Here is an 11,676-nt window from a genome sequence, read left to right as displayed (position 1 = left end):
GTCATTCTTAATTTCCGTGGATATTTAGAGCCACACTTGGCTAATAAATAAACTGCTTACGCGCAGAATTTAGATTCAAATACAGCATCACTGTTTGACCCAATGAAAGAGACGTTTACAATCAGATCATTCCTGAATAGCCTTTCACTTTTAAGAACATGGCTAGGAGTAACTGCACCCCAGTACCGAGGCAGAGCTGGAGCTAAAACAAAGTGTTCATACACACATGTATTTTGCATAAATAAATGAAATAACAAGACATAAAAATGACTCAAATCCGGCAACTGTGAGGCAAGCCCACACGAGTCGAAACAGATGACTTTTGTTCATGTCGTTTTCGTACAACAGTTTCACATTAGTCAGAAGTGATAAAAAATACCATTTATATCCAGTGCTTATAACACTTACGAAACAACATCTGTGAGTGTGTGTGTTTTTTGTTTTTTTTCTTTCTTTCTTTTTTTTTCTTTCTTTTTTTTTTTTTTAACTATAAGCAAAATCAAGTTTCAGTCCTAAAGAACAGTCCTTTGTTCTCCACCAGCCCAGAATATTATTTTGGCATGGTCATAAAAACAAACAAAATTAACCTACTGTTCTAAATGTTTGCCTTTGTGCAAAATTAATTACATACAATACAATGCTAGCCATATAGCACTCTACCTATGCGGCAAAATAAAAAAAGGAGGAGAGAAGAGGAGAGAGCAAAAGCTGAGTCAAAGAGAAAGAGAAAAAAACATGAGTATGAAGTGAGGAGGAGAGGTATATAATAAAAAAAAAAATCAGTAAGACAATAATAAATATTCATTTTTTGAGAAAAAAAATGGCCTCCTCCTCATTTAAAATAAATGTACAAAAACAAAGTTCCAATCCCCAACCAATACTACAAACAAAACATTCCTATCAGTACCTTAATCAGCTTATGGAGAGCACTCCCAGCTAATGACACAGCCAGTAACATCTTGGCTAGACCTATTTATTGCTATTAGGTATGGCCTTGAGCACTCCTTAAATAAATATGAAGGTACACTATTTTCTTCCAAGTGACAAAATGGCTCAAGAAATCTGATGGGGCCGTTCCTATGTCCTGGTGATCAGATTCTGGGTTGTCCCATGAGGTGAACTGTCCCATTAACTGACATTTTCCCATTGAACCACTCCGGGTGAGGGTCCCTCCCCCACCACAGGCAGTCAGTCCTGGTTTCAGGAAGGTCAAAATGGCATGGCTGAGCTTCCAGTAGTTAGGAGAGGGGAATGAAACCTCACTGCCTCCCCACCCATCAGCACATCTCCAGAGAAATCCCCCTGTGTCCAGTGCTGTTAATCATGTTCACAGGGAGGCATGCCCCCCCACCCACCCATGTGGCTACCGATGGAGGGAGGGAGCCAGAGGAGCTCACCTGCTGCCCCAGGAGTCATCCGTTCCCCAGAGTTAACAGTAGGAACATCCCCTACAGGGAATGTATCTCCCCTCCTTCTCCTTCCCTATGGTTTTCTTTCATTCTCTGGATGTATAATGACTATTTGCCTCTGTCTTTGCCTTGAGGCTGTCATGTGGCTTCCTGCATCCTGGGGATTTTGCAAAAACAAAACAAAACAAAAATAAAAACAAAAACTCCCTAGGCGTGCCAGATGGGACAAGGCGACTCAGTGTGGAGATGCCAGCCCATGACAGCATCGCTGTGGCCTCCTCTGTGGCCCACAACCTTGGGCTTTCAGCTCGGCTGTGGACCCTCCTGCCTGGCTGTCACCACTGCTGCCCCTTGCTGCCGAAGGGCATTTAGGGGAAATGCCGCTGATGCAGATCCTACCACTGTTGCTAGACTGTATTAGAGGGGAAGTCTGGCGAAAGACTTGAGGTCCCAGAGAACCTCAGGGGCAGACCTGTTGAAGTGTAAGACTCTACACCTGTATCCAAATACACAGCCCTCCAGCCAGATAGACACTTATGTTTGAAAACAATATAAGTATTTAACAGAATCTTGTTTCAGAAATGCTTCCAGATGCTCTGGGGACATAAAATCACTATGTACACCTTTTGTATGTAGCAGGAGAAGGAGGTGAAAGGGGCTGAAAAGATCTTCAGGGAAGGAGGGTGAAAAACAAGAATTATTAAATTAATGCCACCAACATTTTTTTTCAAATAAATAGTAAGTGGACCCTTGACATTCTGGAATGAATAAATTATTTAAGAGAAAATGTGTTAAGACTGAATGTCAGGGTTAAAAGGCGAAGGGATAATGGATGTAGTGAGAGGTGGTCTCAGGCAGAGAAGACCACCACGTGGGTATCTGGTGTGGTGAATGCTCTGGGGCGCGCTCGTCGCAGCGCGTCACGCACTGATGGCACGTCAAGAGGCAAACACGATTGGGTACGTGCACTGTGGCAACCTTGTTCGTTCCTTACAATATCTTGTCTCCAGATTCCTGAGTACTTTACCATTTTCTGGAAAAAAAAATGTGTGGTTTGCTATTTTATTTTAAGATGCCAAAGATTGTCTAAGACTTCGCAGTGTCTCCTTTAAGACTTCCAAAATATGAAGATTCAAAAGTTCTGAGAAAAGTTTGGCACATTCAGAGTTTAACTCTACACATGGAAAAATGGAATTCCGAGGCCTTTTGAATATGCTCTACATGCAGCTGCACACGCTGTGGACTTTTCTGTTTCACAATATGAAATCCTCAGTTGTTCTCTCCAATAATTCATAATAAAAACACATTCACAACCTGTAGGCCGGCACAGCATACCTGAGTGAGAATGTTTAACCCCATCTAAAACAGTAACTTAAACCTTTATCAACATCCAAAAGGAAAAAAAAAAAGTAAGACAAAAATATAAGACTTGTAAGACAGCTATGGATTGAGATAAGTTTTCAAGTCCTGGTGTCTCATATTTAATATGTCTTCACCTAAATTAAAAAAACAACAACAACAACAATAACAATAACGACAAAAACTCAAGTTCATGAAAAATCCGGGAAAACTTAATCTGTCTCACACTTTACGAAACAATTAAGACCATTCTGCTGATGTAATTGTGGAGCCACAAATGCATGCGGGCTCTTTAAGAACTTTTTGTTGGGGGAGGGGAGGTGAAATGTCAAAGTATTTTAATTCAGCAAACAAACACTCCTCAGTTGGCACTGACAGCTTCAGGGGCTTCATTTTCACTGCTATAGTCTGATTTGGGATCATCTTCATAGTCGTCATACATTTCCATTTCATCTTCTCCATTAATCATTTCATTTCCAGCTAGGCTCCCGCCGTCTGTCTTCATACCATAAGTGCTCTGGATGACAGGGAGGCTGGGCTCTGGGCTGGCCGAGGTGCTAGAGCAGTCAGATGTCATCTGAGGTGACGGTGTGGTTGTTGCCATAGTAATAGCACCAGGATACACAACACCTGTTCCTGTGGTGATTGGAATCTGAGGCTGCTGCCTGTATGGATTCAAAAAATAAAATAAAACAGGGGGAAATCTGTATGTTCTTCCGGGTGGCACTCGAATTCCTCCCCCACACATTCTGAGAGGGGGCTCTGTTTGACATTCTAAGCAAACCACAGAAAGGGACAAAGGTGCTCCCTGGAGGTCCTGCACATCTCCCCCAGTGCTATGGTTGGGCATTAAGCAATACAATGGAGCAATTTATTGATGGTGTTGAAACATAAAAGCAGTGTTCTTACAACATTACATATGGCAAAGGTTGAATAACACTTGGCATTTGAAACCAATGCTGTAGTCAATTCCAAAAGTTACATGTGACATCATTTTTTAAGATCTCCCAGGACGATAAAAACAAAATAACCGGTAGCGTGAGATATATTTTAGTGACACCGTTAAGCAGGCTCGTGTCTTCAGCTTGGCTTGAGAATTGTACAAAGGGAAGATCAAGATGAGAAGGGATCGAGTATGTCCCAGAGAGTCAGATTTAGGAAAGCATATATTTGCTATCTATGCAAATATCTACCTATTTCTATGACTGAACTGGAAGGGACGCTCCTTTAAGGAGCTTCTATTTTCATAATTATGGAAGGAGCATCTTGGATGTTATGACTCCCAAGGCCCTGGCCTGGCGCTGGGTTGGAGGAGTCAGGAGTGAAGAGCGGCGAGAGCCCTGAGACTTATCAGAATAACACACATTGCCTCATCCCAGATCCTAGCGGGTGCCAAGGCTGGGTCACACCAGATCATTCTGTCATAATGGTACTCTGGTTCAAATAAACTTACCAGACCCTGTATGAAGGTCAGTCTCTCCCTCTACAGGGAGACGTTGCTCTCTGCCTCTCAATTTCCCTTGAGGCATTGTAATTGGTTGAAAGAATTAAAGACCTATGACACCTAGCTCACAGACTATGACTGAAAAAATATTCTCATGGTTGCAATATTTGCCAAGCATTCCTCAACCTGAATGGACAATAATTACCATTTAAATTCATTTCAAAATATCACTGTAACTATCCTTTCTGAACTTCAGTTTCCAAATGTTTATGAGAGCTGGGGTCAGGGAAGTCTTGGAAAGTCCTTTCACCTTTTAATACTCATGACTTCAGGTTAGTCCATCCCTTGAATGGTTCTTACTGACCCTCTACAATTTCGTTAAATCTTTCTGTCCACCTCAGTCAGAAAAATATCCCAAATCTATGAAGAAGTAGCTAAGTTACCAGCCATTCTTTGACATTTCTGGAATAATTTTCTCGGAAAGCCCTGCATGCCTTCCAGCCTGGTAGAAGGAACAATGATGGGAATGACCTAGACTCACTCTGTAAGATACTGCATAATGCTATCTTTAACAATCTCTTCCAATCCCCAAAAGGGATGACTATGATTCCTTCACCTCTGACTAATACAATATAGCAAATATTTTCGTATATATTACCTCATTCAGTTAACATGGCAACCCCATGAGGTATTGTCACGCCCAGGTTTCAGATGAAGAAAGTAAGGCCTTGTGTAAAGTCTTGCATTCAACACCCAGCAGAGCCAGCTTTTAAAACTAGGTCACTTGACTTGAATTCTATCACTTTCTCCTCTCTACATATTCAACAGACAAATAGACTATACTCATTGTGTCTCATAAAAATTCCCGATTTCTATAGATCCTGTCAGTACCCAGTTGGCACTAAGACCTGATATTGATCCATTCTCTATGAAGCTCATGGTGATTTTTTTTTATTGCCTGAAGAAGATGATAGAGGAATCTAGATCTGTTCACAGAAACATCTCATCAAATACTAGTTTCCCTCTCAAAGAATTAAATTCTAAAAACAGTATATTCTGCTTCCTAACTTTTGGGCAAATTAACGCAAATTAAATTTCATGCTAGCCTGCCCAAGGCAGTGAATGCCTCATTAAATTTTTTACAGAACTTGGATAATTGCAATAAAAATATTTTTGCCTTAATCACATAATGAGTGTAGGGTAAAAACTTTTATTGCAATATTAACCCATTTTACAGATTTCCCAATTTGGTGAGCTAATCTGTAACACAAACTCTACATTCCATACACTAACTATCCAATGGTACACTTTCTTTTCATAAAGGACATTCTTTTTTTAAAAAGAATAGATGGCCAGTTTTGTAGTACTTTTAAATCAAACTATCTACATGTGTTGGTCTCTTAAATAAATTTTAACTGGGCTCCTATTATGTGCTGGTGATAACGCTTAGATGCTTATGCTCAGATGCTTTCACATTATCTTCTTTAAACCTCACAATAAGCCTAAGAGGTAAATATTATTTCCCCTCTTTACTGATGAAGTTACCTACTAAGTTTCAGAGAGTTCAAATTGTTTGTCTAAGGCCACAGGAGCATGAGAGCCAGGAGCTGAACCTTTCCTTAATGTCACAAATTCTCTACTGGATATCAAGATTAGGGCGAGGAAGGCAAGCTCACACAATCAGAAAAATACTTGGCAATATGGATCAGAATCAAACTCTTCGAAACTGGGCTCCACATACTTCACAATACTTGGACATTAAGCTGGTAATTGAACACTAAAAACAAACAAATAAAATATCGGTACAACTTACTTTCTGGAGTGAAGCACATGATAGCCAAAAGCCAACTACTGGTGGTAGAGGGATGCCTGACTATGTCACCCACTGACTCCCTGTCTACTTCCTGCCTCATCATTGCCCCTTGTTCCTTAAAGATGTTAGCTCCTGGCTTACTGTCACTCCCTCTCTAATAGTTCTTCTGCCATAATTCTTGATGACTCACTGTCCATGGAGGTGATAATTTCAACACCTTGCAATCTCAACTTCTTGACCTCCTCTCCGCGGTGTTGCTCTGGCCCCCTCCCTGTGTCAGCAGACCTCGTCATTTCCAGCTGTAACCCCACCCTGATGTCCATTTTAAACATCCCAGTCTATGACCACCACATCTTCTCTTTCTAGTTTTTTTCCTCTGAAACCCCAGTCCAACAATTCTCCCACCCTATGGGCATCTACAATTCCTTAATCCTTCAACCAATTTTTGCTGTCCCTGTCCTTTCCCCATGTGTCCTGCCTTTACCTCTTTACCCAGGATAAATTCTGTGGTTAGTCACTGTCTCGCAGGTACTCTCCCCTCCCTTACAAGGCAAAACTTGAACTTTCTGCCTACTTTTGAGCACTCCCATGTAGCTGAACTGGCTGCAGAAAAAACACACTACCGTGCATACATACTAGTCTCAGATTTTTTGAGCATGAATTTCAAATTGGCCTCTGGTGCTGTTCAGCCCTCGTGTTGTACTTTTTCCTATGCCACTCCCTCTTCTACTCTCCTAGATAATTATTTCACACCTTCTCAGCTCTCTTCAGATGTCCAACCTCTCCCATATCCTCACTCTCAGTTGATGACCTGGCTTTCCATTTCATAGAGAAATTAGAAATAATCAGATGAAATTTTTCACAAGCTCCCGCCAATCACATTTATCCATTGATCTCTGTCTGTTCTAATTCTCTGCTTGCCTCCCTGTATTTTGAATGAATTCGTAATCCAAAGTAAGGCCAACCCTTTTACTTCTGCACTGAAACTGTTCTCACTTACCGAGGATCTCTCTCCAGTTACTGTCTCTCCCATCTGCAGGATCAATTTTCCCTCTTTCCTGGATCATTCCCATTAGCACATAAACATGCCACAATCTCTCCCACTTTACTTATTTTTTTAAAAAAGATTTTATTTATTTATTTGAAGAGAGAGAGAGAGCACAAGTAGGCAGAGTGGCAGGCAGAGAGAGAGGAGGAAGCAGGCTTCCCACTGAGCAGAGAGCCTGATGTGGGGCTCGATCCCAGGACCCTGAGATCATGACCTGAGCCGAAGGCAGAGGCTTAACCCACTGAGCCACCCAGGTGCCCTCTCTCCCACTTTAAAAACAAAAACCAACAAAATTCTCTCTTGACTCGCATCCCCCTCTAGCTACTGCTCTATTTCTCTATCTCCTTTAAGGCAAAACTCTTTGAAAAGCTGTGTATATTCACTCTCTTCACTTCTTCCACTAAATTCTTAAATCTACTTCAATCACTCCCAATACTCCACTGAAATACAGCTTGTAAAGACCATACTATCAGTGAGCTCCATGTTGTTAAGTTCAAGAGTCAGTTCTTGGTCCTCACCTTACTTGGTCTTTGCCATTAGCAGCATTTGATACAGTTGGCCAGTTGCTTTCTTCGCTGGTCTTCTGTTCTTCTTCCTATCTCATTACCTCTCCTAGGTCCCTGGATGTACACTCCCTCCTTATCAACCTGACATCTAAACTCTGAAGTACCCAAGGATCAGTCCTTGTACCTCATCTTGCCTCTATCTAAATTCATGCCCTTGGTGAGCTTGTCCATTTTTCATAGCTTTGAATATTATCTAGGTGCTGACAACTCTCAAATTTGTATGTCCAGTAAGCACTATATTCCTGAATTCCTGAGTCATATATGTATATAACTTCTTATTTGATTTGAATATCAAAACACCATCTCAACCTTACAGATCCAAAACCAAACTCCTGATCATCGCCATATACCTCTCCTCTCAAGGGCCTTCTGATCTTGGTTAATGATCACTTCATCTTTCTGGCTGCCTGGGTCAATCCTTGGTAACTGTATGTCCTCTCGAACCTATATCCAGTCCATCAGCAAATTCTAGCGGTCCACTGTCAGAATCCATCCAGAATCCATCTACTTCTTGCTACCTACCCCCCTACAAATCTGATCCAGGCTACCACCAACCCTAATCTGGTTTATTGTAAGAGTCTGCCTCCTTATTTCAGCCATCTACTCAAAACCGTAGAGTGATCTTTTTAAAACCTAAATCAGATCATAATACTCTTCTGCTCATGACCCTTCTGTGCCTTTTCATCTCACTCATGGTCAGATTCCAAGTCTTCACAAAGGCCAAAGGTCCTTTCACAGTTTGACTCCCTTTTACCTCTCTGACATCTCTGCCTCTTCCCACCTACCCACTCTTCTCCTACTACTCTAGCCTCATTAGTTCTTGAACACGCCAATTGCAACCTTCCGTCCAGACCTCTACAGTGGTTGCTCTCCCTGCCTGGTTCTTCTCCCAGAGACCACACAGCTTGCTCCCTCACTCTGCAGGCCTGAGCTGCTCAAGTGGGAGCTGCTCAGTGAGCTTCTACAGAAGCTTCTACAGAACTCTTCTTAAAATTGCACTCCATCCTCTGATACTCCCTACACTTTCCCTACTGTACTTTATTCTAAGGCACTTACTACTTTTTGATATTATTTATTCATTGTTGATTGATTGCCTGACTTCCCCCACTGGAAAGTAAGCTTTACGAGGACAGGCATTTTCACTGATATAGCTCTAGAACTTAGACAATGCCTGTAACACAGGAGGCACATTCCATATTGCATACATGCAATGAATGAATGAACAAATGAATGAACAAACTAGTGAATGAGGGGGGAACAAACAAAAAAGCTGGGTAATCTATCTGAGAGAAGAAAAGATTTAATGAGACTAGACATATGCGAGGGAAGATAGTGGAGAAGGAATGTGAATATAACCATCTTTAAATGCTTGAATGTCTTTATAAAGAAGGAAGAGACTTGCTCTAGAAAAGGGACCAAAGAAGAAGATTAGAATTAACCAACCGAGTAGCAGAAAGGTAGATTGACACTCAGTGAAAAGAACTTTCTAGCATTAGGACATGCCCACAGAGAAACTAGCTCCCTTGGGAAGTGGTAAGCTCTCTAGCCCCAGAGTAGTCCCAGCAGAACTCAGAGAGGCTCCTACAGCGGCTTTCTACTTGAAGTATATGACTTCTGAGGCCACTTCTAAGTTACCGCTGATTCTGTGCATACAAAATCATAAGCTAACAATCATGCTGGCCTTGCTTTCCCATTGTTGTTACCAGCATAATAAAAGACTGAAAAATCAAGTGAGCATGGCTAATTATAGTTGCCAAATCGTGGCTTTCAAGGGTTTCCAAAATATTGCTCCGCCCTACCTCTCTTACTTTTCTTTACTGCCAGGACTAACCTCTAGGTTAGCTTCATTTTTAAACTATTGAACATTTCTGCATTTCCTTCCATGTGTTCCTGGCTCTTCGTCCTGCTAAAATAGGAATCTTGACCTCCACGTCCACCAGCCTGACCCTACCCAAACCTCAAGACCCCTTCCTCAAGTATGACCTATGGTTAGCCCTAGTGCGTAGCAAGCTCTCCTCCCCTGAGTTTTGCTTGCTCTCGTCTACAAAATCAGAATTAGTACTTCACTATAGATTATGTGCAGCACTATGCAATGTAGTCTCTCTTCTCTCTGTGTATATGTACGTATAACAAACTGTTATTTGCTAATATGTTTATGTATGCATCTGGTTTCTCTGACTAGAACACTCTCTGAAAGCTCATTGTGTACAGAATTAATGCCTCATGTCCTATATTAATTTAGTACAGTGCTGGGCACCTCACTGGTTTCAAATAAGTCCTTACCAATTGACGGACCAATCAATTAACAAAATGGAAAATCCAGCCAGCAGGCTCAAGCTTTGTCTATCAGAAATTACTTTCCTAAAAAGCATTTTTCCTTCCTTTACAGATCAATTGCAAAGTCAAAATTCAAACACTGCAGATTTCACAAACAGGAATAGCTGGCAAGTATTGGGCTTTACAAATAATGAATGTGCACATCAAAACAAAAGTTGTAGATGTTTCTAAAGGTATACACATGCAGCGGAGATGAGCAGAGATGGCTAAGTACCCCTCCTCCCAGCCCCAGCAAAGGATAAAGCCAACCCCGATAGAGCTCAGCATTATTGCATGGCTTCCAAATCACAGGAATGTTCCTGGAATATCGTCTAGCTTCACCAATTGCAAAAAACCCCCATGTATTAATTTGGCAAATCCCCTTTGTTTGCTGTTCTTTCAGACTTTTACAGCCTCTATAAATGAAGACAATGAATTCCGTTTCATTAGGAGATAAGTCTACACATCGTACATCTCTATAGTTAATACTGTAGTAAGAAGTGGAAAGAATAGCAATCTTTTTATATTGCCTGTTAGAAACCCTAATCTGGCTTTCTCTATAGGAGGACAATACTGAAAATAGTACGGCTAGCCTATGCTAATCAATTATATTTATAAGTATGTCATAGGTTTGATTCAACCTCTTTCGGATTAAGGTCAAAATGGCAAATGTTCAAATCCTTTCTAGCATAAGGCACTAGAATATAGTTCTTTTATAATATGAGATACATACATGCCATGTAGCATTATTTTTCTAGAATAATAATATTTGCTCTAATTCGGGGCTTCCTATGTGCCAGACGTTGTTTTTAGCACTTTAGATACATCAAGCTGTTCAATCTTCAGAAGGGCCCCATGTGGTAGGTATTATGGTCAGCTCTCCATTCTATTTATGAGGAAATTGAGGTGCAGAGAGTTTAAATAAGTTTCCCAAGGGCAAGTGGAGATTTCAGAGGAGTAACGATTGCTGTGTATTAGTTGCTGAACCTAGGAAGAAGCAGATCTGGTATTTGAGACAGAACAGTCTGGTTCCAGAATTGGTGTCCATAAGCACTGCACTACATAACCTCTAAGGAGTTTGTAGGCTCTAAGTGAGGGACGTGTGTACGGGTGGAAAGGTCACATGGCTCGCCTTCACGTAAGCCTGGTTTAAACCTCAGCTCTGCAATTTACTAACTGTGTGGCCTTGGACAGATTATTTAACATCACTGAACCCTGTGTTTTTCAACCCCATAGTGAGGATGATACTGCTTATCTTGTAAATTGGTTGTATTTGCAAAGATCTATATAAATCACTCATCACAGTATGTAGTATAAAGTAAGTATTCAATAATTTACCATTATTATTATTCAAAAAGTAGCCCAAGATTTGATATTTTATAGTACCTGCATAATCCTCTATGCATTCACAGGTAAATTATTGAATAAACTTCAAATAAGTGGAAGTACATTGGGCCAGAATTCTTCAGAAAAAGACAATGGTATAGCTACATGTGCCCTAATGAATATCATTTCTACATTAATAGTACTCATCGAAATTATGAAAAGTTCTAATACTTAACCTGTCGATCAAAAGGGTTGAGTCTAAGGTAAGAGCTAATCTTACTCCATTTCATATTATTGGTAAATTTATTTCATAATAGCTGAGTGAAAAGAAATCTAGCTCAATGAACTTTTAGTTGTATTGTCAGTAAAATGCACGACAATGCTGAGCAATATAT

At 40.8% G+C, this 11,676-nt stretch overlaps 1 protein-coding gene across 3 annotated transcripts in view; it reads right to left on the bottom strand.

Moving 5' to 3' along the window:
• Positions 1–485: 485 nt before the first annotated feature.
• Positions 486–11,676, bottom strand: part of SOX6 (SRY-box transcription factor 6) — a 596,389-nt gene continuing 585,198 nt past the window's right edge. For all 3 annotated transcript variants that reach the window (XM_080816117.1, XM_080816115.1, XM_080816116.1), the window contains exon 16: positions 486–3,433. In XM_080816117.1, the coding sequence (XP_080672243.1) occupies positions 3,130–3,433 (304 nt within the window). In that variant the 3' untranslated portion in view covers positions 486–3,129. The remainder of the gene's footprint in view (positions 3,434–11,676) is intronic.

Source organism: Martes martes (genome assembly GCF_963455335.1).
Source record: "Martes martes genome assembly, chromosome: 10".
Taxonomy (NCBI): Eukaryota; Metazoa; Chordata; class Mammalia; order Carnivora; family Mustelidae; genus Martes; species Martes martes.
Note: the sequence above shows the minus strand (reverse complement) of the source record. Positions and strands in the feature narration are given on the sequence as shown.